Raw genomic sequence first — 27874 nt, 5'->3', positions numbered from 1 at the left:
TTGCATGCCTGAGGCCCTGGGTTCGATTCCTCAGCACCACATAAGCAAAAAAAGAAAAAAGGCCGGAAGTGGCACTGTGGCTCAAGTGGTAGAGTGCTAGCCTTGAGCTGAAGAGCTGAGGGACAGCACCCAGGCCCAGAGTTCAGGCCCCAAGACCGGACCTAAAGAAAAAAAAAAAAGAAAAAAGAAAACAAGAATGTACTGCATGGGCCTCTCTGAAATCTCACATGGCTTCTTGGGGTCTTCGGGGAGCACATGCAGGGTCAGGACACAGAATGGGGTCACAGATGGGAGTAGTAAGAAAGGGAGAGATTTTAGGCAGCCCCAGGGTGGACACTCACCTTGTAATACTGCCCCATGTTGACCGTGGGGGGTGGGTACTGCCCGGTGCTGGGTTGGCTTGGCATCCTTTGCCCGGGGTAGTTGGGGGAGGTGAGTGGCCTTGGAGGGTTAGGAGTAGGGTACTGGCCCGGCTGGGTGGGGAACTGGCTGTTTGGTCCATATTGCTGGTTTCCATAGTTGGGCTGTGGCTGCAGATAGAGGACAGGAGAAAGGTTGTCATGTCACTTGTCGCCAAGCTGCTCCCTCTAATCCCGGGACTGAGCTCCATCAGCAAATCACTCCATGGCCCTCATCTCAAGGTTGTAGCTTTTACTCAAACATGTTCCCTGCCTAGAAAAGGACGCAAGCTGGACCAGATGGTGCCCTTCAACCGGGACAGGTCCTTCCTGTCCAGCTCACAGGCCACCTTCCAGTGAGGTCATTCTTCCTGGCTCACACGTCCTTGGATGCTTTTAGAGCATCTCAGTGAGGCTATTTTAAGGGGCTCGATTCTAAAGCCTGCCTTTGTGTCTCCTAGTCTTTACATCAGCGTGAGTGTCCCCTCACCCCCCCCACGCTGAGTACCCCAAGGTGGCAGACCACTGGATGTGGCTCCCAGAAAGCACCCTGGACTCCGAGGGTAGATCTGAGCGGCATTGGGCTCTGTACCTCACACTGACCAGAGCGACACTGAGTGTCCAGCTCTAGGCCACTGTCAACCCACTATGCATGCAGAGGCTGAGAGGACGAGCTGCTGAGGGGCTGGACAATCCATCCTGGCAGAGGAGACAGGGCCACCTCAACCATACTCCCTGTCTGGAGCATCAGGTGACTCTCAGGGCTCCTGCAGCCCACACACTTCTCATCTAATAGTGTGTCTCATGCTCTAAACTCAGAGGTATGGTAGCTGACTGTGCTCCCATGCATGTGAGTACATGTCAGAGTGGCCAGCACTTCAAGAACTTTCCATGACTCACACAGTGGGATGCACTGGCTACTCTGAATGCAAGAGATCATCCTTCAGCATTCTGTGCCTCTGTCTCTCTCCACGGCAGGTGTGTGGTACCTGGTGCCTGCCCAAGCCAAAGAATCCTGTCGGGACGGACCAGGTGACCTGATTCCAGTCCATCCTAAAGTCCTACCATCTTGTATGTCTGGCAAGATGAAGGCCAGGGCTCCCAGTCATCACCGGGCCTAGGACCAAGCACTACACATCTGGACAACAGATATGCAGTGTGGAAGGTGCTCCGTGAGGAAGACGATTCCTTTAGGAGCCAGAAAGACAAATGTGATAACTCAAGCCTATTATCCTAGCTACTTGGTAGGCAGAGAAGGAACAATCCAACGTTGAGGCTGGCCTGAGGATAAAAGCCCACAAGACTCTACCTCAATCAATAGCTGAGTATGGTGGTGAATCCCATTATCCCAGCTACAGGGAAAGGGAAAGCACACCACAGCCCAGGTTGGCCTAAAGCATAAAATGAGACCCAAAATAAAGGCACTGGAAGAGCTGAACAAGTGGTAGAGTGCCTGCTTAGCAAGTGTAAGGCTCTGAGTTCAATGCCCAGTACCCTCTCTCACATATATACAGACATCTAGCGAGCAAACTGGGAGGTTTGAGTGTTGCGAAGGCAGAGAAGAGAGCTCAGTGGGGCGTGTGATCTCCTAAGGACAGCCACAACCCACAGTCTTTCTCACGCCACCCACCCCCACCCCCGCCATGAACTAGGCCAACTAGCTAGAGGGTCAGGGTTTGCTCCAGCCTCCAGGATATTCAGCAAGGGCTCTGGTCCCCATTCTTAAGCTTCTGACTCAGGATAACCTTTGCCAGGAGCAAGGTCATCGGCCTGTGCTAGGGTAGCTGTTGAGGGGAACATTCAAGGAATGTAGGTTCCTTACTGCAGCCCAAGTCGAGGGCCACAGTATAAGACCAGATGGGTCTGAAAAACCTTGGGACAGGATACTTATAAAAGGGGCTTCTGTGGGTGAGCAATCAAGGCAGAGGTGGGTGAGGGGAGGCATGGCTGAGAGAGGTATAACTGTCACTACCATGTGACTTGCTCAAGTTGGGAAACGGCAAAGTCAGGTCTCAATTGCCAGGAGTTCAGGCTCCCAAGGCCCTTTCTTTTGGCTCAGGTTTTCTGGCTGTTGAAGCATGCCCTCTCCAAGGGCCCATCCACAGCCCCTGAGTCTAGTCTTCAAGGCCAGCCCTCCCCAGTCTCAACTTGCTCCCACACTCACCTCTCCTGGGTATGGCCTCTTTATGCTCTGAATAGGAAGGGACTGGGGCCGGGGGCCCGGGTACGTCTGCTGGGGCATCCGCTGCCCGTGTGTGCCAAAGGGGCTGATGCCGGGCGGCCGGGGCTGGTTCATGCCCATGGGGGGGCCGCTCATCCCTGAGGGGGTCATGCCAGCAGCCATGCTGGCAGGGTTCATGCTACCCCCCATGGAGGCAGGCCCACGTGGCCCGGGCTGGTTCATGAATTGGCTGTTATACGCCTGGGTGGGACCCATCTGGAAAGAGGAACAGACCTTCAACGGGAGAAGAAGAAGAAAAAAAAAAAAGAATAAAATGCCACATGCATTGAAAGTGCAGGGAGGGCAGGGGAGGGGTGGGGGTGGGGGGGCTAAGGGATAAGGGGCACTTTCCTGTGTGGCTGCTGCTAGTGACCAGGCCCCCAGAGGAGGGCCTGTCCCTGCCGGGCTTACTGCTGCCCTCTGCAGGCCGCACGGGAAAGCTGTAGCTGGGGCATTCGGGGAGGGAGGACAGGGAGCAATCACTCCAATGCACAGGCAGCATTTCCAGGGAAGGCAGGCAAGGGGACCAGGGTGGGGGTGGGGATGGGCTAGGGGAGGATATAGGAGAGGGAGGCAGATGAGGATGGAGGCTGAAGTCTTTTCCTACAAGCTCTGGCCCCTGGTCAATGGAGAACACACATCCTCCATCTACCAAGATGTGGCCCTAGCTTCCATTTCTGCCTAGCTGCGCTGTGGACCCACCTCCACGCCTCCTGTCCCACACGGTTATGGGGCCCTCTTCTCCTCACATCCTACCCCATGCTTCTGAAGGTCTGAGGCCGGACCCACAGAGGGTGCTAATACGGCAGACCTGGTCTCCGAGTTGATTGGGGGATAGGCTGGGAACAAGGCCGTGTTGGACACTGAGGCCACCCACTCACTCTTTGGGGATTAGGATTCCCAGAGAGCATTGCCAAACCTCTTTCACTGTAGCCCAACAAGAACCACCAACCCACACAGAACACAACACTCAAATATCCTTGCTGCCCACAGGGTACTGCCACACCTGATCCTAACACATTCCCTCCCCTCCACAGGCTTCCAAGAAAGCCAGCATGCAGACCATTGGCTCTCTTGTGGGAAGCACCCATATCCAACTCACTTCCCCAGACTACATGGGGACCAGGGGACCCTTACCGGTCCATACTGGTTTATATCCTTGTTCTGTGTCTCCTGCAAGGCTGCCACTGTAGCTGTGGCCGTGGCAGTGGCTGTGGCAGCGGCGGCTGCTACTGCAGCTGCTGCGGCTGCAGCTGCTGGCTGAGTGAAGTCGGCTGGCGGCCTGGTGTGTGGAGGGATGCCCATGCCTGCAGGGGCGTTAGGACCCCCAGGGTAACTGTGGGGAGAAAAGGGAAGAAGAGTTATAGATGGACCTGTGACAAGTTGGGCTAGGAAGACAGGGACGGGGCAGTACCCAGGTCCTTCCAGCACCCAACTCATGCACCATGACACCAAAATGTAGAGCCCGGAGTGGACAAGGGATTCTTGACCTGATCATCACCACTTGGCAATGGCCAGGTGCAAAGTTGTGGGTGCTAGGTGGTGCCATGTCTTCAACTGTGAACCCATCAGCTGGAGTACACAGAGCCTCACAACACCTGGGCACGGTGCCCAAGGCCCCCAGTGCTGTAGGGTGGAGGTGTGAATGCAGCCTCAAGTGTCTGCCACCCCAGACCAGAAACCCACTGGGGCTGTGGTCACTTCCAGGAGCTAGACAGGGCTGAGGCCAAGCTGGGAGCTTGGATAGAATTGGGGTGGCTTGTCTTTCATGTTCTGCTGCACCCAAATCTCTCCCTGGGGTTCCCTGCTTTTTCTTCTGTGACCCAGGGGACTTTAGTCTCTGTCTAATTCTCTCTTTCTAGATTGGTGAGACACAGCTTTGAGGCACATGACCCCAGAGCCTCTGCTCTTCAGCAGCTCCCGATATGTGGAAGTCAAGCATGCAAGGGTCACTTTGAGAAGTGAGCATGTCACCTAGCTGTGCAGTGTCTGATCCTGCGATCAGCCTCCAGCCCTAACAGGTTACCAGGGCGAAGACCAGAGACAGCCATGCTCACACTTCCCAGGCTGGCATCTAAACTGGCGCATGGATGGGGGTGGTAGGAGGAAGGGGCTGCTCTGCTCACCTGGCCCCGAAGCCCCCGCTGCCAGGGTAGCTGGGCCGTCCGTACATGCTCGGCTGGATGTAAGGCTGTGCAGGGCCGGCCTTGGTGGAGAACTGCTGCTGCTGCCCAGCGAACTGTGGGGAGTTGAGGCCGGGGTTGCTGGTGGTCATGCCTGAGGCCATGGGGTTGCCACCTGGATTCATCGGGTTGTTGGCACTGGCCATGGGGTTCCCAAGGACCTGTTAGCACAGACAGTGTCGGTCATCCATGGCAGTGTCATGGGGGAAAGGCAGGAAGAAAGCGTGACATAGGGAGCAGAGCCAAGGGGGAGTGGCCGGTGGCACAAACCTGCCCCACAGGGGATGAGAACTTCCAGCGGGGATGGGTTTGGTGAGGGGGGGTGACCAACACTGTGTTTTAGGACCCCAGGGAAGCCCTCCAGGCTGAAATACAGTATCTCGCTGAAATCTAATTCAGGTCACTCAAGAGCCAAAGACCTCAACCTTACAGAACTCTAAAGCTAACAATGCAAAGAAAGTTCTCTTGCTTATCCAACCAGAGTAAATGTGGTTTACCCCCATCATCTGCTATAGCCTAGAAAGCTAACTCCTTCCCCTGACCCAGAACTGGCTCAAGGTGAGGTGAGTGGAAACTATTTCTGGGATATGGCAGTGGGAGACCCCCGAAAGCAGGGCTCTGTAGCTGGAGGGTGATGAGGGCAGGTGGTGGCGGCCTGAGGGCCCAGGGCATGAGGGGGAAGGCTCCTGTCTGGGAGTGGGAGAGGCTCTTACCTGGCTCTGGGAGGTGTTGGTCACTCCCCACACCGTGGTGACCACGGAGAGGGAGCCGGGAGGCTGGTTGGTATTCTGCTGCCAGGGGACAGAGTCATAGGGAAATGACCCATCACTGCAAAGGAGATGGAAGGAGGCCCTTTAGGGATGCTGGCGCAGGGCTCTGGCAGCCCAGACCCCAACATCTTCACCCCACCGTCAGGCCATCCTAGGTGACCCCCAGCCTGATCCACTGTCACCCCGGGCCTAATGCAGAAGTGGTGTCCCGTGCATTGTCACAAGGCCACCCTCTTGGCTGTCTGTCTCACCTGGACCCAATGTCTTTAGGCCATGTCGGGAAGGAAGCAGCTTAACCCAAGGCTCAGGCTGAGCCTCTATTTTTGCTTTCTCAGGCCCTCACTCCATGAGAGGCCCCAGCCTCGGTAAAAGCTGGAAGGCTTGTAGTAAGCTGTCCCCCCCCCCCCCCCCGCCTGGCCTTTGGAATGCAGGCTCCCTGTTGTCAACCCTCTACCTGATCCCTGCTTACTACATCATTCTCTTGCTCCAACCGCTATATTTTGAACCACCCAATCTACCCTACACCTAAGCCACTCAGCTCAATCAGAGTCCCTCATGGCTTCCAATGTTTACCAGGCCAAGCCTAAATGCTTGTGTGAGAACAATTTACCTGACTGGTTACCTCCCCCCACCCATCAGAACCATCTTCTCCAAACTGCCCTTGGACCTCTCTTCTGTTGCCAGTCTTCCCTAATCCCCTCCCCCTAGCTAAGCAGGGCCTGGATGGGTAAGGCCTCCCTAGGGAACCACGCCACATCAGAAGCAAAGGTTCTACCTCTCCTGGGGCCTGCCTTAGGCCTGCAGGGAGCTCTGGGTAAGGGACAAGGAATCCCACAGGAGAGGGGTCCATGCTTGAGGAAGCGTAGGGGGGCTCACAGCATGGTCTTTCAGGGTACAGTCCTTAGAGGTGCTGGTTCTCCCCTCCTAGCTCCATGAAGGGCACAAAATCCCAGACACGGACCCCAGAAAGAACAGTCACACATCGCTGGCGGCACTGTGGGGATTTTGTTGGGCCGAGGCCCACAAGGCAGGTGTCTGTAGATGGGCACATCTGCTGGGAAGGGGCAAGGCCACTGCTGCTCCCCTGGGGCAGGTTTCTGTGCTCAGTCTCCTCTTCATAATAATAAGGGCATGAGAACAATGCCTCATGCACCCCATGTTTTCCGCTACATGCCTTAAGACCCAGAAAGAATGAGACAGGGCATCATGGGAAATAAACACCGAGCCTGCTTCTCAGTATACCTCAGGACCTCAGCAGGGGGCTCCTCAGGCTGACATAAGGAAATCTAGCAGGGAGATCTTACAGGATATGGTTTCACAAAGCCAAGAAGAGACTCTGGACACTTGGCTCTCTTGCATGGCTACTAGGTGTGCAGGGATAGGCATGGGTTCCCTTAGCAACCTAATAAAACAAGTCCCAATTTGTCTGTTCTCCCCAGAACACTTGTTCCACAAGTTCCCACTGATCCTCCTGGCCAGTGTCTGCTACAGAGCGATTACTGTTCTCAAACGTGCCCGGCCAGGCTCAGGAAGTAAACCCCACTGGCAGCTGGTGGCTGCACAGCTATGCCTAGACACTGCAGGCTCTCAAACAAGCGTCATTCCAACTGCTCTGTGGTGGTGGGCCTTGTGGGTGGAAACAGGCTCCACCCCACACTCTGAGAAGCAAAGTTAAATGAAAGTTCTCAAAGTGAGCATCCTCAACACCTGGCTGGCACATTCACTGTCCCAGAGTAAAGGCTCACACCTGGCGTGCACACAGGAGGTCATCGTGTGCAAGCATGTGTGCACGTGCACACACACACACTCGGAGCCCTGTGAGGTGCTCTGTGTACACCAGGAAGTGACAGATGCACCATGGGGGTGGGGGCTGTCAAGACACTCAGGCCTCCACAGGCACCTGCTACAGAAGCAGAAGTGGTCACCACATTGCAGGGCTGGTGACTCATCTCATGCTGAAGGCTCACACTCATGCAGTCCCCACTGCAGTAAGCCCGCTCATGTGCCACCCACTCGGGATGGTCCCATGCACAGATCAAGGTCAAGTCAGTCAGGCTCATGGCTGTGGTAGCTACCAGAGTGGAGGAACTACCTGGGGCTTGCCTAAGGGGCTGAGAGGTGTCCTTCTTTGATGAGCATCGTTTAGTCTACACAGGCAGCCTAGGTAGGGGTGCCTAGCATTTGGGGGATACCCACTGGGAACCACTCCTCTCCTTGGTACATTCTTGACTTCTGAGCAAAGGGAGAACCTATCTCTTGGGATCTGAGAGCCTCAACAATCCTGGCGATTCTTCCCTGCATGGCCTTGATCTAATGCCCTCAGATACAGGCCTGTCTAAGCAAAACTGCCTCCACCCACCTCCTCTGCCAGGTCAGAAGCCATGCCTGCCAAGAGCCTCCTGACTTGAGGCAGCCGTGTCCCCACTGTGCCTCTTCTCAGTCTGGGAGCTCTGTTACCAGATCCTGCCGTGTAGCCTCTCCAAGGGCCTTGAGGCTCAAACAGGAAGCCCCAGCCCTTTGGCCTGAATTCTGCAAGCTCCTTGCACTCTGAGAGCCTCCTGCCTTGTTCTTCTTGCCCCAGAAGTCGCTGCTTTGAGGTCTCAGGCTCCCCAGGTCTGGCTCAATGTCTTTACAAACTGAGAGGATATGGGGAGGCCTCTGCTGAACACAAAAAAAACATGTCTAGGGAAAAGCCACTGCTTTAGGATGGAATGCTGGGAAAACACCGTGTGTCCATTCAAAAAGCTAGATTGCCCAGTGCCTGTAATGTCTGTGTCTACCGGGCCTGGGGCCCGGGGAGAAGCAGTGATCCCAGCTCTCCAGAGAGAACAGAGAGCTAGCTTGCTCTTCTTGTACAGAGTGTCAGGTGGTCATCTGCAAAGTGGGCGTGATCACAGACCGCCCCTACGAGACTGTAGTGAAAATTCCATCTGGGGAAGTGCTGGCTACTGGTATTACCTTGCTCTGACTCAGTTAATGGGGTCCAGCTGTCAGGAATGCTATGATGGAACTTTCCCTTAATAACGCACTCAATCTCCGTTGTAGCAGGGTCTCTCAGGACAGCAGGGTCAGAAGAGGGAAAGGCTGCTGGTCACCTGACCACACTAAGCAGTGTCTCAAGGACCCAGGGGACTGGATCCAGCAAGGCAGCATCTCCCCTGGGTTTCTCAAGGAAGTCACTGCAGAGGGGTGTGTGTGTGGGGGGGTGGTGTTCCTCTTAGTATAAAGGGGTCAGGGGAGATTCACAGGCAACAGAGAAAATTCAAACCACATCCTTCCCCTGAGAAGATATTTTACATAGGAAATCACCTGCTTTAGCCTTGACTGGCTCAGCTGGTAAGGAACCAGGGACTGAAGATTATTTCTGAGGCTAACATTTTTGAAATGAAAAGAGGGAAATTTTGCAGGATAAAGGTTACTTATAGGATCTAGCGTTAAGACTTGGAAGGGTCAGATGTTGGCTTGGCCACTGACAGCCTCAGCTTCTTCTTCTAAACACTTCCCTAGGACTAAATGCAAATATTCAGGCCAAGTCCAGCTAGGTGCCTGCTAGACAGGTATTTGTTCTGTAGCACAGCCATAGTGTGGGCTCCCACAATTATGCAAAGGTGCTTTGAAACCTGCCTTTGAGAACTTACCCCTAATAAGGATTAGTACCAGTGATTCCTGCCTGTCAACTAAAGAGAATGTGCTTCCCAAGCTCCATGATTTTCCTGTTTGCCTGCCTTCCCTTCTCTAGTTGGTGAACTCCTACCCATACTCTAAGCCCAGCCTGCACATTTCCTTTGGTGACTTTCCTAAGCAGAACCAAGGGTATTTTTCTGTTTGCTGAACATGTTTTGCATCTTTATTTTTTCTTGTACCAGTTTGGGGGCCTGAGCTCAGGGCCTAGGTGCTATCCTTTTTTGCTCAAGTCTTAACCCTCTATCACTTGAGCCATAGCCCTACTCTTCGCTTTTTGATGTTTAATTAGAAATAGGAATTTCACAGACTTTTCTGTGGGTTGATCTTCAGATATCAGTATCCTGAGTAGCTAGGATTACAGGTATGAACTGCTGGTACCTGGCCTGGCATCTATTTTATAGAGCTCATCATGTTGTGATTGCCCTAGATGGTTTATATGTCTGTATGCCAGCACCATGGTCAGTGAAGTTGGTTTCCTGAATGCAAGAAAATAAGCTAGTTTTGGGATAAAGGGAGCGATTCCTAGCCCTGCCCCCACCCCCTCACCTCCGGAGTCAGTGTCTACACAGGCATCCCCAGAAGGCGGAGAGGGGGAGGGAGAGCTGGGCTATTTCTCGCCTGGCACTTGTAGCAGCTGCTTTATTTGGGAGAAGCAAGCAGTTCCCAGTATGGGCACTGTCAGATCCTAATTAATTTCCCCAATCCAGCTCAATGGGTGGGGCCGTGGGCCAGGCTGTGGAGCAGCAGTTAATGAAAGGTGAAGCCAGTAAGAAGCTGATGCTCCTGGTCTCTTTTAATTTCAGGGAGCCATTAACAGCATTCTCCATCATCACAATTGCCAAGGCCGGCTTCCTCTCCTCTGTAGAACCTAGAAGGGACATGCGCACTCCCCGCACAGGAGAGGGTGTGAACATTTTCCATGGGGAAAGCAGAAAGAAAAAAAGCTCCTTACGTCTTAGCAATCTGGAGCAGATGGATGGGGTGAGATGTGTGGCTCTTTCCGTTTTCCTTTCTTTCTCCCTCTCTCCTCCTCCCTCCCTCCCTCCCTCTTTCTCTTTCTCTCTCTCTCTCTCCCTTAACATTTCTTGGGCAACAAGGGTCTACTACAAACTGAGCTTTGGCACACTGCCACAGAAAAAGAGCTAAAAATGACAGCTGCGAAGATGGGGGAGACAAAGGAAGAGAAGATGGCAGCTGGTTGTGATTGACCTTCACCGTTGGCTGACCACAAATGGACACATACTAGCTGGTACCCAGCTGAAAGTTGGGGGAGTAGCCTGGGTCGTGTGTGGGGGGGGGAGCTGGGTCGTGTGTGTGTGTGTGTGTGTGTGTATGTCGGGGTAAACAGAGAGTCCATGGGGTTCCTAGTGTGCCAGTCATGGCAACATGCATTCTAATCCTGCCTTTACTATTATTCCCTCTGTGGATGAGGAAACAGGCCCAGAGAGATTGAGTCACTGCTCATTTTGCCCAGCTAAAAGACAACAACCTGGTACCAGGGCCCATGTCCCCATCTGAGGTGGCAAACCTCACACCTGGAAGAGGAAGGTGGCCCCTGCTCTTGAGTCTTTGTAATCAAATTAACAGCACAAACAAGATTTATTAGGCTCCTAATTACCTTTGCAACACTAATTTGCATACAGACAACGTGCTAATCACAAATGACTGTTTTAACCACTCATTAAAAGCTTCATAGAGCCAAGCCCTAGTGGTTCACGCCTGTAATCTTAGGTTGAATCTTTATCTTAGTTTGAAGCCAGCTAGGACAGAAAAGTCCATGAGACTCTTATCTCCTATTAACCAGCAAAAATCTAGAAGTGGAGGTGTGGTTCAAGTGTTAGAGCATCAGCCTTGAGTGGGAAATCCAAGTGAGAATACAAGGCCCTGAGGTTAAGCCCCAGTTCTGGCACTAAATAAATACATACATAAGCACCTAAGAATACATGGTAAATAGACAGACAGACAGGTAGGCAGAGGGGTGACAAGCCCAGCAGAGGGCAAAAGAAGCTGACATGAAGCCCACATCACTTTGTGGAAGTTGAACTCCTGGCCTGATCCATGGCTCAACTTTCCTAGGGCATTGCTTGGCTTCCCTTTTCTTGATGGCTTGTAGACCCTTTTATACTTTTTCTCTAGCCACAAAAAATGGATTTGCTATGGCCGGTGAGACAAATAACATGAGGGCTCCAGAGACTTTTATATCATAGCTTACCTTAACAATATTCCAGAAGCCTGGTCCTTTCCTGACATATCACTCACAGTTTAGAGTAATACCTTGCCCTCTGGGAGACTCAGCATAGACCTGAACGGAGGAACTCAGGTCTTGATTCCTAGCCCATGGCCTGCAGTGGACACTGCAGGGACACTGTAGTCACCAGGGGCCCTCTGCACCTCTGGGTGGGGCTTCAAGCTCTTGGGTTCCTGCCCTGATTTTCCCCAGAGCCTCCAGATGAGAACCCGCCCCCCCTCCAGCTGAGAGTGGCACATTCTGAGCCCAGTGAACCTCGGCCCTCCCTGGCCCGGTATTCTTCATGTGGCTGGGGACGATGGAGTTAAACAGGCCCTTAACTGAAAGCTTTTCATCTTCTTCCCTTCGAGTGTGGGGAACTACACAACCCTATGGGGTTCCCCTGGAAGTGAGGGTGTTTCTCCATGGGGTGGTTCTAAGGAGAGCTGTTCAACTTTTGGTCACCACTCAGCATCCTCAGAACAGTGCTCAGTTTGGATTAGAGATGGGCACTGGTTCTTATTCACCTGATGACACATCTTCCTCTGGTTCCACTTAGCCTGCTATAATGTGGGAATGAGAGATGGCTGTGTGGCCTCTTCCAGAAAGCCCCTCCAAACCAGGCTAACAGCCAGATACCTCCACACTGACCTTGAACAACCAAGTACCAGGAGCAATGGCAGAACAGTGCCCAGTATCTTGCTCTACCTTGATGGCTGTGTGCTCTTGGTTAAGTTACTTTCCTATTCTGCATCTATTTTCTTTCTAGTTCTGTCATGTGGAGAGGTGGGTAATCCCCAGAAGGCCCATCATTTTGTAGTGCTCCAGAAAGGGGTCCTCATTGTGTGTGTGTGTGTGTGTAGGGCTCACTGTAAGTAAAGGCCTGGCAAGTCTTGCAGCCCACACAACTCACCTTTCTGATAAACCACTGGGGGCCACAGAACGAATGCCAGATCGATCTTCAAGCTCCCAGACAACTTGCTTTGCATTCCTTATCAAGAGCTGAACTTGTGGTGGTGGGGGAAGGGAGGGAAGGGTGGCTCTGTGCCCCCATCTTTTCTAGGTAAAGCCATCTTGAAGTTATAGAGCAACTGTGGCCATTCCCAGCTCAAGCCTTTCCTAGTCAAGACCCCTCATCTTTGGGTACGTTCCTAGCTGTCAGCCTTGCCCACTTATCTCCTCTGGAATCCAGGCCCAGGCTGCCTTTAAACCTGCCTTCATTTGCTAGTTCCCAATTTTGCCCAGTGAGTCTTACTTCTCCACTGGTAAGTTTCTGTTTTTAGAGTGGAGATACTTTTCACCTCTGTCCAGCTCCAGGATGGAATTATCTCATTCTTGATGAGTTCCACTCAATGAAGACCCAGTAAAGGGGTGGCCATGGTCCATATGTGTGACCCTCTGTGGCCCAAATGATCATGTCCAAGGTGATCATCAACCTGAGTAAAATGACTCCGAGGAGAGAAGGTTCAGCAGGACACAACGTGGGATAATGACAGGATGATTCTGGAGAGAAGATGGCCGGGCCAGAATGATTAACACGAAGTATCACCAAGAGCACTGCCACCATGTTGATTAGGTGACATCATCTACTGCCTGTGCTTAGTGCTAGGCTCCATGGGAAGTGGCCTGTAGCTATTAGCCTGCTGGAGGTGAAGGGAAGGAAGGCAGGAGGTGGTGTTTGCTTCTCCAGAGCCTTTGTTCTCAGCCTAGGGGTGATACCACCCAACTCTCCTAAATATGTGAGGGCGTTTTTGCTGTTGCAATGCTTAGGAAAGGAGCTAGAAAAATCAGATAGGCAGGGACTTCCCCCCAACTGCCCCCAATACTAAACACTCCACCAAACCCTGCACTGTCCATTGGCCATACCCCAATCCACAAGAAAACACTGGCATAGGAGGGAGGCAGCTGTGGCTATTAGTGGCCAAACAGGGTCTGGCAAGGCAGTGCTCTGGGCTGAGGTGGGCCTGGCTGGGGGCGCTAGCCCTAATGAGTGAACCAAAGTCTTCTTTAGTTCAGAGTCAACAAGCCTCTAATTCAATTTATAAGTGTGGATGATGGAGCTCCAAGTCCTGTATACAGCATGCTCTGGGCCACGGGTTCCTCGATTGGAAGGATAATGAGAGCCGATCAGACTGCTATGTTCTTCCTGTTCATTAGCAGGATGCGCCCAGGGAGAGCAGACAGTATGACAGGCCCCGTGGTTCCAGGGTCAGCCTGCAGAGTGCTGCAGAGAGCAGCCAGGCTCAGCAAGGTGCCCTCCAGATAATTAACTGGGGGAAATCACCAATCCTGGCCCCGTGCTCATCTGCAGCTGGCACAGAGTAGACCAGAAGCCTCGAATAAGACTGTTCCTGCCCAGAACTCTGGTCTTCTGGCAGACTTGGCCCAGACTCACATGGCTTTAGTGTGATGGTTCTGGATTGGGTCTGTTCCTCCACTAGGGTGAAACCCCTAGCCCTGGGGCCCTTCTGACATCCAGCCTGCTCTTGGTTTTGCTGGTTTTGCCTAAGTCTGCTCAGGAAAGAGTTCAGAAAGGTCCGGATTCAGGGTTCCTAATATTCCATCTGACCTTGAAGGAGAGACAGTCCCCTAGGGAAGGACACAGCAGATGGGTAGGAAAAAAATCCAGTGTTCTCTTCCTATTTTTGCTCTATTCTTTCCCTTCCCTTTTTCCCTCTCTTCCTTTCCTTTCTATTTATTTTTTCTATCTTGAATTCCTGCGTAGCTGGGATTATAAGCATGCATCGCTACATCTAGCTCAAAATAACATTCGTTCGCTATGAAGTTTTTTTTAAAAAAAAAAAAAAGAAAGGAAAGAAAAACAAGCACATCTGGGAAGATGATATTCTCCCAGCGGTTTGGAGGTCCTACCCCAGTTCTTACATTCCGGGGAAGGGTAGGGGAGAGGGTGCCAAGGAGGCCTGTGCATCCGCCCAGGGAGGCACCTGCCCACTCACCTGTGTGACAGAGTGGGTTTCATGGAGCTCATGGAGTTGAGGGGGGGCTGCATGGGGAGTTTCCCAGGGGGGTCGCTCTGGCGGCTCTTCTGATGTCGGAGCAGCAGCAGGCGGCCAAGCTCCTCACACCAGGAGGACAGCAGGGCTGCAAGGAAGGACAGCATGGTCAGTGGGCACCCTGGCTATCATGTCCCATCACCCAGCCTCCATTGTACCCTTCTTCCCGCACTGGGTGTTGGTGATCCTAGCTTGGCTCCCAGGAGACAGTGAGCTGTGCTCTCATCCTTAAAAGGGGACTAACATACCCCCACGGAGAACCCTAAAACATCCACTGCTAAAGAGTCAGTCAGAGGGGCCCAAGTTTAAGGACCACCACTCTGAGAAGCACTGTGGAGTCCAGACAAAGAAGATGAGGGCAGAGACGGGGCCAAGGGGAGATGGGAGGGGACAGGGACATGACACCCTTCATGTTGGGGGGCAGTGGGGCACTACCTTCCTTCCTCAGGCAGGGACTCAAATTTGGTATTTGATGCATGCTTTTGCTTACTGGTTGGTACTCTACCACCCGAGCCACACCCCTCACCCCCTTTTTGGACTTTTAAGGAGTCCCTCCCCCAACCTGCACTTTGAACAGCTCCACATGGCTTCTCCCCGCGGGTGCATAAAAGCAGTGGAAATATCCAGGAGTATCTTCAGGGAGCTCCCAGAGACTCCCACCCAAAACTTGCCCCATACAGAACACATCTGCCACCTGCCTTCCCACCAAACCCATTGCCGGTCCCTGCATAGCTGGGCATTAATGCCTGTTGAAAGTACAGAAGGAGTTCCAGAGTGGAGGGGGGCAGGGGTAGAAGGTTATGCTAGAGACTGCCAAGGGCACCACATGAGGGAATGGGCAAAAAAAAAAAAAGAAAAAAAAAAAAGCTAATGTCCAGGCTGAGTGAGCTTTGAATAAACTGGTACTGGGGAAGGGATGGAAAAGAGTGATTTTCTTTCATCCCTCACTGCCCCAATGTGGCCACCAGAGGCCAAGAGCATTGTCTAGGTCAGCAAGTCTCAAAGCCTAGGCTCTAGAGTCACAGCTGTGTGACTCTCAAGAGCTCATAGACTCTGGGCCTCAGTGTGTTTGGAGGTAAAGAGGGGTAATGCCCCCTGCCCTGCCCTCCTGGCTTTGGGAAGGGACAGATAGGAGAGCTAAGATATCCATCCTGGGAACCACACTTCAGCTCATGCCTCTCTCTTGCTCAGAATCCCTGGGCCACACTGATTGGAGAGCTGACTTGTCTATTAGCTATTGGACTGGAAACAAGCCCACTCCTTCACTTCAAGGTCTTCACTCTGCACACTAACTTGCTCCTGCATTGTACGTGTGCATGTGATACTACTGGGACTGGAACTCAGGATCTGGAAGCTGTCCTGTAGCTTTTTTTGCTCAAGACTGGCAGTCTGCCACTTGAACCACAGCTCTGCTTCTGGCTTGTTGATAGTTAATTGAAGATAAAGAGTCTCATGGAATGTACTGCCTGGGTTGATCCTCAGATCTCAGCCTCCTGAGTAGCTAGGATTACAGGCATGAGCCATGGGCGCTCAGCGGAGATGAGCACGTAGGGAGGAGGGTGTGAGGGAGGAGAGGTTCTTCCCTTCAGCCCCCGCATGCTCAGAAACTGGCAAGGCTCTTCCAGCAGTGCCCAGCACACATCTGCTGTGGCTGGAGGGAAAGCTGCCTATTCAATGAGGCTGGAACAAACAGAAGTGTGTTTCCAGATTGCTCCATTCTTCTCCAGGCCCCTAGTTACGTTCCTTGTGCAGGGGCACGGGGCATCTGGGAACTCATTTGCATGCCAAGCACGAGGCAGCCTGATCACAGCACCAGGACGTTCACCGCCAGCCAGCACAAAGGACTGCAGATGGTGCTGCCCACCCCGCCTTCCTAGCCTTGCTCTCCCTAGGGGAAAGCCATGCACATCATGCACTAAGGGACTGGGGCTTTCCTCCACTGGCACAGGCCACCTGCTTGACCAAGGGTGTCCCTTTTCTTCCTATCGCTAGCAGAGTAGTCCCTGGAAAGGGAATAAAGGCCAGGCAGGCAAGCTTTTGTGCAGAGCCTGGCCATGGGGGCCTGGAATGAATGCTACAAGTAGGCATGGTGCGTGTTAGGCAGCCACAACTTCACACACCTGGAAGACTACATTCCTGCAACAGAGTCAGTGAGGGAGGCCATACCTCCCCCCCACACACACACAGCAGAGAGGCTCACTACAGCAGAGGACGAATGTCAGTTCCCCTCCCCATGTCAGTTCCCTCCCCTCCCTGTAGCTGCATGGTGACTGGGTACAGAGCATGCTCTCACCATGGCCCAGACCAACAGGAACAGTTTAGAGGCAAACGCTGGTGACTGACAACACACAGGAATTGGAAGCCAAAAAAAGAGAATCTGGGCACCACCCTCAGACGCCTACCAGGTCAAGACAGAGGCAGGAGGGGATTGCACAAGGGCTGGGGTGGGGGTGGGGGGGGTCAGGAGTGTCTGATCAGGGGTCATGCACATTTCTGATGTGGAAAGGCCTGTTTGTGCTGCTGGGGCAGGTCCTGCTTGCTTGCCTCCTTGGCCTGCCTTTGTCTTATGCACTTACAGGGTGGGATATACAGTCCTGGGATGGGTGGCTGGGGTGGAAAAAGCCTGCTGTGGCTTATGCAGTGTGTCCAGCTGTAGAGAGGATGGTGCCAGTCCTGGCTTGGGCCTTTCTTTGAAACAGGTAGAGCCAACAATGTCCCTTCTATCCCCTAGATGGCCAACATGCTGGCCCTCATCTTGTCCTGAGAGGCCCCCTTTATGCACTCAAATAGCAGGGGGTATCCATGACCCCTCCTCATTTTCTAAAATTTTCTTGTGTTTGTATATGTGTGTGCTGATACTGGGACCTGGACTTAAGGACTCGGCTTTTTTACTCAAGGCTGATGGTCTCCTGTTTGAGGCACATCTCTACTTTTAGCTTTTTAAGGCTCATTGGTGATGAAGAATCTCATAGATTTGTCTGGCTTCAAACTTGCACCCCCAGATCTTAGCCTCCTAAGTAGCTGTAGTTACAGGTATAAGCCACCAGTGCCCAACCTCCTTTTCTCTTCTTACAAAGTGCAACTTCGCTCGGCCCCTGGGCAGCCCCAGCAGTGTGTGATTGCCTCTCTGGTGGACAGAGATGTTTGGCTTCCTGCCTGGTGCTATATATACCACCCATGCAGCTGGCCGTAGATCCAGTAGGACCCCAAACTGTACCTCTAGGAGCTGAGTGTTTCTAAAAGAAGTCATTCTAAAGCTGTAGAAAGTCAAAAGGACAGACACTTTGGTTCTATCATGTCCTTTCTGGACCCCTCCCAATTAGGGGCATGGAACAGGAGGGAGGGGGAGGGGCGTGCTCTGTTTGTGGGGAACTGAGAAGCAGAGATCAGTCTCAGCCAGGGGTAGAGGCAGGAGAGGGGCTGAAGGGGCTGGGGCCAGGCACTCTTGGAGCCAGTGGCATGACTGTGGCAACAGCGACTGTCTCCTTTGTCCAGGCAGGACCTGTAACAGATCCTAGCCTTCCCAGGAAGGTGAGGCTGCAAGTTTGTGTGTATACTGCCTGGATGGGGGCTGGCCCTGAGAGGTCCTCTCCACCTCCCCTCCCCCCCCCCTCCCAGGGCAGGCCTTGTGTAACACATACAAGAGGTGTGGGGCTGCAGGAATCTGGTCTCTCAGGCTTTTCTCCAAGACCCATGCCTGGTCCTTACTAGCCCCTTCAGGAACGTCACCATGTCCACAGCTGGAATGCAGGGCAGCAGCAGGGGTACAACTCTGGACCCCATCCTTCAACTCTGAGCCTCAACCCAGATTTCCAAGTGCTCTCCAAACTTCTCAGCACAGTGTGCAGTGGTGCGGGACACACAAATACAGACAACCCAATACTTCTGAAATGATTCACTGGGCTCCCCACCCCTTCTCGCCGGTATCTCAGTCACCAGGCTCCAGACTCCCAACCCACTCCCACCGTAGGTGCCAACATGTCTGACAGCTCTCCCAGGAGCTCCTGCAATGAACTAGGCTTGGGCCTGCTCCTCTCTTCTAGTCCAAGCCACTCAGGACAATATGCCAAGCCTGCAAAGCTGGGAGGCGCCCTCCACTGTCACCCTCCTGTCACGGGGCAGATGTAAGGATGCACTGAGTCATCTCCATGAGGCACAGCAGTCCCCAGGTTCACTATCAGTGTTGCCCGCCTGCTACTAGAGTGGATGGCAATTAGCATCTGTGCCCTTGGTAGAGTGACCACGAGAAGGGCCGTAGGGCCTTGGTTGTCCATTTCTGATCCCAGAACAGAGACAAATGTCCTAGATTGGCATGGGCTTTCGAGAACCATAGGGCGTCACGCAGGTGGGTTATCTAGGTTTATCTAGTTATCTTTATTTAGTTATCTCCCTAGATAACCAGTTACCTTGCTTAGACTGGAAGCAAAAGGCAGATCACCCATCGAAAGGAAGCTGTCTCTCCAGGCAGTGCAAAGGTACTTGTGGCCCTGGAAGGACGGTGTTTCTGCTTCCCCCAGGGTCCCCATGGACCAGGCCAAGTGCCTCTGCACTAGCTGTACTAGGCAGGTTATGAATCAGGCATTGCTCACACATGCTGGCTGCCTGCAGTTGCTCAACTGCAGTGGGAATGGGAATGAAAGACAGAAGGGTCTGAGGATGGGGGACCCAGAAAAATAGATCTGAGAGGGCACAGGGGGAAGAGCAAGGTCCCTTCCATCTCACCAAGATCTTTCCAGCAATGCACCTTGCACTCAAGTGCTGCCCCAATATCCTTTAGACAGAGGGAAAATAAAAGGGAAACTAGAGGTAAGGGTGAGATAGACCTTGAGATCCCCAGGTGTGCCAGCAATGGGTTCTGCCAAGCAGAGACGGGGCCAAGAATCTAAGAGGACAAACAAGCTTCCCTGGGCACATAGGACTGGTTGGTCCTTTTTCACACTGAGCTCAAGTTTGCAAAGGAACAAGAAATCAGAGGCAGCCACAATGACCACAGAGCAAGAGAAGTTCCCTGGGGAGGTTTGAACAAGGAGCTCTGGGGGTGCTCATTCTGGTTAAGATCTGGGAAGGAGAATGACAGGAGCTTTATCCAATGTGGTGCAGATGGCAGACCACACACAGAATGAGACAAAGGGATACTGAGGTCCATAACAACTCATGGATAGAAGGCTAATAAGGATCTGAGGCTTGCATTCATGAGAGCGTGCATATTGAGTGGGGGAGGAAAGGAGGGTGGGTTTGAGACCCTAGAATAGAGAGGACCCCAAAATGCTGAGGAAGAGGGGTCTTCAGGGCAGAGGGCAGCCATTTGTCCTTCGAACCATACCATGGGAAGGAGAGAGGGTAGGAAGAGCCCCCGGAAGGATACAAGTGGAGTTCACTACCAATAAAACAAACACTAATGATGTATTTCAGGTGCACAGGAGACTACCTCATGTGACAGCCAGGTGGGCAGTTCCCTTTCCTAATGGAAAGGTCTGGCACAGAACCAGGGCCTTGCACACCGTACCAGGCAAAGAAGAGTGGGATCCCCATGCTGAGACCCTCCCTTCCTCTCCTCTTACCCCAAGATACATTCCAAATTCTTTTTCCCACATGCACTAGAGGGCTGGAAGCACTTGCAGCCACCTTCTGATGATGGACCCCTGCCTTGTGCCACCCACTGATTACTCCATGCCACTGTCCCTGCAGCCTAGCTCACCTGCATCTTGCCTTCTGGCATATCCAAGCATCCTGTGCCAGTCTGGACACTTGTAATCCCAACAGCATCCCACCATTTGTTTCTTTCCAAACTCATCTTCTGCCACCCTACCTGGTCACATGGCAGCCAGAAGGATTTTTCCCCCCCTAAGTACACTCTGGTTACCTGTGGTGGACAGGAGATGCTAATGGACAGGAGGCACGATCTAGGCTAGCTAGGGTGTATTCTAGGGGGGTATGGTGGGATTGGGAGAGTAGCCTTTCCACCACCCCAGCACCCAGCAGCTCAAGGTTTATTTAGTACATGCTATGCAATCAACACATGACTAACTTGTCACCATGAGTCATAGACAGAAAGAATTCAGTTACTCAGAGAGGATACTGAGCACACATCTGAAACCTGGACTGCAGGGATGTCTTCTTTAAGAGCAAGATATCTGAATGGAATCTTACTAGAATGTCCAGAGACTAGCACTGTCACCACATAAAGCCTGCCACGATATCAAGTGACCCATTTCATGGCACACACAGCCACAGTGGTAGAAGAATAAAGGTAAGCAGTTTAGCTAGGACTCTACCATCACCCTGTGTCTCCTTACCAAGGGGGCTGGTGTTGGAGCTTATGTTAGGAATTTTTTGGTGTCCATTTGCATTTCCCTCTGGAACCCAGAATATGGCCTTCCTGTCCCTCTTCTGGGACTAGGTTTTACACTTTCCTGCTCTCTGACCTCCCATTTCCCCATTGTTGGCGCCTAAGGGGGTTAAGGCAGTGAGTCTCCTGCTTGTGCACAGGAAAGGAGTGGCTCACGTCTCTAATCCTAGCTACTCAAAAGGCTGAGATCTGAAGACTGAGGTTCAAAGTCGGCCCATGAAGACAAATCCAAAGCCATAAGACTCTTACATCTAACTACCACAGAGCTAGAAGTGGAGCTGTGGCTCACATGGTAGAACACTAGCCTTGAGCACAAAAGCTTAGGGACAGTGCCCAGGATCTGTGTTCAAGCCCCAGGAGTATCGCGCGCGTACACACATGCGCACGTGTGTGCGCGCGCGCACACACACAGACACACACACACACACACACACAAAGTGCGAGGTCCTGAGTTCAAGCCATAGCACAAAAAGGAGTATATGATGAGGTGAGAGGGCTCTGGGGGAGAGGACACCCATGGACTTTGAGATATCCTGGACTTATCTCTTCATCTTATCTGTGAAATAGGACAGTGAGCAGAACCCTTCCTGTGCACAAGGTCTGTGTGAGATGCCTGAGACAAAGGATAGGCCTGAGCTTTGTATGCACACGAGGTGGCAGGTTTGACGCTAAAGACCCCTCCGAGAACATGGGAAGCAGGAAAATGCTGACCACATCCTGTCTCCAGAAGGAGGTAGTGTGGGCTACAAGCAGGCTGGAGCCAGGCTGCCTGGGTCAAAGCTTGGCTTGCCAACGTACCAGCTCTGTGACCCTGGCTATGGTTCCTTAAGTTCTCTGAGCTTCAGTTTTCCTTCTGTCTGGACAGCCAACATCACTTTCCTCATAAGAGTATTAAACAGGCTGGGTGCTGGTGGCTCACGCCTATAAGCCTAGCTTCTCAGGAGGCTGAGATCTGAGGATTATGGTTCAAAGCCAACCTGGGCAGAAAAATCTGTGAGGCGTTTATTTCCAATAAACCACCAGAAAACCGGAAGTGGACTGTGGCTCAAAATTTTAGAGTACTAGACTTGAGTGAAAAGAGCTCAAGGACAGTGCCTAGGCCCTGAGTTCAAACCCTGACCAAAAAAAAAAAAAAACCAAAACAAAACAGGCTCACACCGATGAAATGCTGGGCCAATACTGCAATACTCACATGCCCCAGAAATAGAAAACAGACCCCTGTCCCCAGTCTCTGTCATTTCCTGTCTCTTTGACTCCATGAGGATCCCACAGATACTGACATCTTCCTTCATGCCGACTGTTCCCTGGGGCAGGCAATGCTTTCCCCATTCCAAGTACCCAACTGTGTCCATGTCTTCTGTTACCTAAACCCCAGGTACCATGTGCTCACCCTAACATCTTCCCACTCTAGATTCCACTGTACAGGGAGACGGGCAGTGGGCACAGGTGAGGCCCCTCCTCTGACGTTCCCTTCCCCCATACATCCTGCTCGGCATCCTGTGGCCACTCACTGCTAGGCAGCCCTGCCCCCTTCTGATCTGGCTCATGGCATTGTGTCCTCCCAGGAGGAAACAACACAGGAAGTGCATGACAGAGGGAGGAGGACTGCAGGGCAGGGTTGCTGACCTGAGCCCTCTAGCCACTATGGGCTCTGAGGTCACCAAATGTCAGTGTCTTGGTCCAGAGCTAGAGGGGTACAACTGTAGGATCAAGTGATCATGCAAGACCACAGACAATCTTTCATCTGTCCAGTCCTTCGGCACCCTCTACCTCACTCACACCTCGCAAGTACCCTTTGAGGGGGTACCTGAGGGTGAGCCTGCACCTACTGGAGGAAGGGGAAGAGAAGCTGGCTCTGCCACTGGTACATGGAGTTTCCCTTCTGTGTCCCCAATCCGTGACATTGCATCAGAGAGCAGTCACCAGAAGATAGCTCAGTGCCACCCCAGCTTCTTTTCCCCCCTCTACTACCAACTTCCTGTGTATTGGGGGACAGCTTCCTTTTTCTGTGGGCTGCATATACGAGGTGGGCAACAGGTCCACTCTGTTCTTAGACAAGGAACTGGTCATAGGAAATGTCACATGGGCAGGGGGTGTTGGGGGGAGGGTAGTAGTAGGGGGTAGGGCTGGTCTTTGGTGGCTCCTGACAGAACAGTCATGCTGATTCTCCAACCACCCTTAGCAGCTTGTGGTCCTGTTAACTGTTTCTGACTTTTCTAGATCATTCCCACATTCTGCTCCCCAGCAGATGTGGTACGGTGAGAAGCTAGACCCATTGGTTGGTCTTGAAACCGCCATTCTCACCCCTGCAGGAGCTCAGGGGAACAGCTGCCTGGGACACGCATGGCCACTCAGCCTTGTCTCTGGCCTTACCTGCTCCCTAGGTTGGGAAGGACCTGGCTTTTCTGATGCTATGGTCTAGCCTCAGACCAGCTCTACCCCGGGAATATTCTTGCTTGCTCTACCCGCACTCTCCCTGCGGGCTCCAGGCGTGTGAACGCATCCTGGGAATTGAACTCTGGAGGAACTCTGAGCCCACTGGGCTGATTTCCCAAACCGGTTTGGCCTTTCCTCACCCAGTGGAGCCTGTCTGTGAGCCTTAAGAAGAAAATCCTGGCTTGAAAAGTGCCCTGCCCACATCACACTTCCATCTGGGCATGCCTGAACAATTTGGGTTCAACTGCCAAGACACCCTGGGCATGGTTCCCATCAGAAAAAAGGAGAGGTCCCTTCCTTCTTGGGAATTCTACCTCAGCAGTGTCCCCCAAGTGCTGTGGCCCGAGGACAGGTCTGGACCGGGACTCGGGCCAACATGCTGTGTATGGCTGGCAGAGAGCAGATGGCAAGAAGCCAGGCCTGGGGAGCCACTGGCTCACCCTGTTGCTTCCACAGACCCCCACAAGCCCACTGTGGGCTAGGGAGCAGCCACAGCTCCACTCCTGGAGAAGTTAGAAACCTATCTAGTGATATACCCAAATGTGTGGCAAAAAGCCAGGCAAGACCAAGCCTGGCTTTTTGTCATCTCAGAGATGGACATTTGCTGGATGAGGACAGCAGACAGACCATCACAATGGGAAATTACATAGCATTAATAACACAATTAGTCAAGCGCAAGAGGCTCATGCCTGTTCTAGCTACTCAGGAAGCTGAGATCTGAAGCTGTAAGCTTGGATAAGAAGGTCTGTGATAGGCTGGGAAGGTGGCTCAGTGGTAGAGTGCTTGCCTCGCAGGCTTGGGGTCCTGGGTTTGATTCCTCAGCACCACATCAACAGAAAAAACTAGAAGTGGGCACTGTGGCTCAAGTGGTAGAGAGCTAGCCTTGAGCTGAAGAGCTGAGGGACAGAGCCCAGGGCCAAAGTTCAAGTTACACAACCGACAAAAAATAAAACAAAAAAAATAAGGAAGTCTGTGAGACTCTTCTTTTTGGTGGGTCCACAACAGCAAGGAAAGAACTATGGCTCAAGTGGTAGAGTGCCAGCTTTGAGACAAAAAGAGAAGGGACAGCACTCAGGCCCCAAGTTCAAGCCCCCGTACTGGCACCAAATAACAACAACAACAACACAATAATAATAATAGCAACAACAACAAATTCTAACTAATCTGGAGGTTGAGATCCTGCTTTGGAGCTAGTCAGTTCAGCCATAAAAGTCTACTAAACTCCACCTCCAAAATAACCAGTAAAAACTAGGGCTAGACGCATTGCTCTGGCATGAAACCCTCAATTCAAATCCCAGTATTGCCAAAAGGAAACCAAAAACCCAAAAAGAAATAATAGAACAAGTGTGCTAGAGAGAGAGGAGGGGCCTGGCCCCATCTTCAGAGCAAACTGAGACCAGGGGGCCTTTATGTACACAAGCCCCACATTGGGGGAGGACATGGGCTCCAGCAGGACGGATCTCCTTCGTGTGTCAAGGTGCACCAATGTCCTAGGCAGGTTGCTGGGACCACACCTTCCAATAGTACCCAAGCAGAGCCCAGAAGCAGAGCTCTGGGCGGTGGTGAAATCAGTGAGGATTTGTTTCCCTAGCTGGCTCTGGGTCAACACTCACAGTGTGGTGTGCCTGCAAGGTGATGAAGCCACACCCGCTGTGCCCACAGCCACCAGCTGCCCAAGAAGCCTGCACTTGCACTCAGGCTTACTTCCAGCAGCAGCCACCCCGAGAGCCTGTTTTCCATTCTGCACATACGGCATCTCCCCTGGGCTAAACACCATGGCCTACTGCTTGCTCTCAGGGAAGCCGGAAGGGCTAAGAAGGGGTTACGGGAATCAATTTCTTCCCTGGGTAATTTACTTTCCTGAGACTTCTCAGCTGGATGCATGCCGTCTGGCTGTGCCCTCCTCCCAGCCTAAAGAGGAGAGGCAGCAGTGAGTCCCCATCCTTTCCAGGACTGCGCAGAATTCTGTGTGTGTGTGTACACGAGCATGTGTACCGGTACTAGGCCTTGAATTCAAGGCTTGGGAACTTTCCTTTAGTTTCATTTTTTTTTAAATTGTTATTATAAGGGTGATATAGAGAGAGGGGTTACGGAAGTCAGGTAAAGACTTTTTGGATAATGTCTCCTCTTCCCTTTGTCCCTTAGCTTTTTCACTGAAGGCTGGTGCTCTACCACTTGAGCCACAGCTCCACTTCAAGAGTCTTATTGAGGCTGGGGGTGGGTGGCTCATACCTGCAATCGTAGCTACACAAAAGGCTGAGATCTGAGTAGTGTAGTTTGAAACCAATCTGGGCAGGAAAGCCCATGAAACTCTTATCTCCAATTAACTACTAAAAAGCAAAAAAAGAAAAAGAAAAAAGACTGTGGCTCTAAGTGGTAGAACACTAGCCCTGAGTACAAAAGTTCAGGGACAGTGCCCAAGCCTTGAATTCAAGCTATAGGAGCAGCGCGCGCACGCATGCACACATGCACACACATCTCGTTGACTTCACTGCCCCTGACTTCTGAGCTCCTCAGATCTCAGTCTCCCAAGTAGCGGATTGTAGGCATGAGCCACTGGCACCCAGCTGACACCTACTGACACCGCATGGATGCAGCACACCATGACAGTGGGCACTGAATAGCCTTGATGTATACTTCTTCAATTTGTAAGGACCCTGTATCCTACACTAGGGAAGCTAGCAGCTGCCTCCAGTACCATTCAAGTGTTTTTTTTTTTTCTTAATCTCATCCTTGGGTCCTGGTCCCAAGTCACTAAACCTTGAGAGGGTGCTGATTCCTGGGCATCTTTGCGTTTAGCGAAAAAATCTCCCAGACAGTTCCCCGACCTAAGTGTCAGAGAAGAGGCAGGGGCAGGGCACTGCTTTGAACCAAGGTTCACAGCCTACCTATCTGGTCATCACCAGATAGATCTCTACTTGCCTTTTGCCTCACCCTTTCAGTCCCTCATCTGAGGATCCACCCTCCCCTGCTTCCCAGGTTTCCTAATGTAGCTAACCTCGAAGAATAGCAGGTTCCTGTGCTAGAACTCCAGCTTCCTCCATCGGACTCTGAGCAGTTCATGAGGCCTGCCCAGGCTGGCTTTTGAACCATGGTCCTCAGATCTCAGCTTCCTGAGTAGCTAGCATTACAGGCATGAACTTGCACCATCGGGCAGGTGGTGATGAGAAGTGGCAGCAGGCACCACACCAGCAGCGCCCTGGAACCACACAGGTACTATGTGCTCAGAAGGCACTACAAATCACATGCAGGGGGCTCTCATCTCACTTCCTCATGACTACATCAGGTCCAAATGGGTTTCCTCCACAAACCCCAAATGGGGCTACTTGATAGGACCTAACAATTCACCTGTACCATCCATTATTATGTCCCAGGTGCCTAGCAGGAGCGAGGCAGGTAGATGACCTTACCGCCCCAAATACCAGACTGACCTCTATCTACCCCAGGGTGCTCTCCTTCCCAGGAATCTCTATATACTCTGGAGAGCACTCGTCACTTTGAAAATACTTGTTCAGTCACAGGTGTGTGTGTGGTGTGTGTGTGTGTGTGTGTGTGTGTGAATACTTTTCTATTTGCAGAAGGTTCTTTATGTGATGAACCGATTCTCTGTGGGTTTAAGTATCTAGTTGCCTCGTAGTGATAAAAACGAGAATGGTTTATAAGAATTCCATTTACAGCCAGAGCTTCCTGGATGCACCTGTTACTCAAGGTGTAACACAGCTGGTGATGTCTGGGTGAATCCATCTCTTCAATGGGGGAGTCCCAGGACAAGACTGAACCACATGGAGCTCTAGGGCTCTCAATGTTGCCCACTCTCAGAATCATCTGGAAGGCTTATCACAAGTACCAGGACCTACCTCTAGCAGACTACAGATTCAGTGAATGGAATCAAAGATTATGCATTTCCAACCAGTTTCCAGGTTGGTTAATACGAATGAATATATCTCTAAAAACGACTGCTCTTGCCGGGTGCTATGGTTCACATCTGTAATCCTAGCTACTCAGGAAGCTGAGACCTGAGGATCATAGTTCAAAAGCCAGCCTAGGCAGAACAGTCTGTGAGACTCTTATTTCCAATTAATTAGCAAAAAGGTAGAAGAATAGGGGTTAGAGGCATGGTTTAGATAGTAGTGTGCTAGCCAATGAGCAAAAGTGTCAGGTACCAAGTTTGAGTCCCAACCCTAAGGGGAAAATAAAGCTGGAAGTGGGCTGCAGCTCAAGTGGTAACCTTGAACAAAAATGCTAAGTGCCCAGGCTCTGAGTTCAAACCCTAGTACTGGCACAAAAACAAAAACAAAACATTAACACCACACACACCACATACCACACACACCACATACCACACATGCATGCACCCCTCTGCTGCTTTGGACCAAAGGCTGGGTGAGCTCAGAGCCTGGCTGGGGGCAGATGTGCAGTTGCTGCGTGAATGCCTTAGGGAGAGAGCGGCCCCTCCCTTTTCCTTTCTGTTTCAGAATGCTTGGAGACTCTGGGGATCAGAAGAGCCATGTGACCAGCAAATGTCCTCTTGCGCTGCTGCCGGCCTCCCCTGACTGCTGCACTCAAAGCCCTGGAGATGCCTATGTGACAAG

The 27874-nt window shown here is 52.1% G+C and overlaps 1 protein-coding gene across 5 annotated transcripts in view; it reads right to left on the bottom strand.

Moving 5' to 3' along the window:
• Positions 1–27874, bottom strand: part of Zmiz1 (zinc finger, MIZ-type containing 1) — a 181657-nt gene that overhangs the window by 18354 nt on the left and 135429 nt on the right. For 4 of the 5 annotated variants that reach the window (XM_013025649.1, XM_013025654.1, XM_013025650.1 and 1 more), the window contains 6 exons: positions 14441–14585; positions 5516–5630; positions 4746–4963; positions 3757–3955; positions 2563–2853; positions 342–530 (listed from right to left, as the gene is read on the bottom strand). In XM_013025649.1, coding sequence (XP_012881103.1) covers positions 342–530; positions 2563–2853; positions 3757–3955; positions 4746–4963; positions 5516–5630; positions 14441–14585 — 1157 coding nt within the window. The remainder of the gene's footprint in view (positions 1–341; positions 531–2562; positions 2854–3756; positions 3956–4745; positions 4964–5515; positions 5631–14440; positions 14586–27874) is intronic. The other variant, XM_013025653.1, reaches the window with a different exon arrangement.

Source organism: Dipodomys ordii, unplaced genomic scaffold (assembly GCF_000151885.1).
Source record: "Dipodomys ordii isolate 6190 unplaced genomic scaffold, Dord_2.0 Scaffold86, whole genome shotgun sequence".
NCBI classification, from domain to species: Eukaryota; Metazoa; Chordata; class Mammalia; order Rodentia; family Heteromyidae; genus Dipodomys; species Dipodomys ordii.
This window is presented reverse-complemented; position numbering and strand designations above follow the sequence as displayed.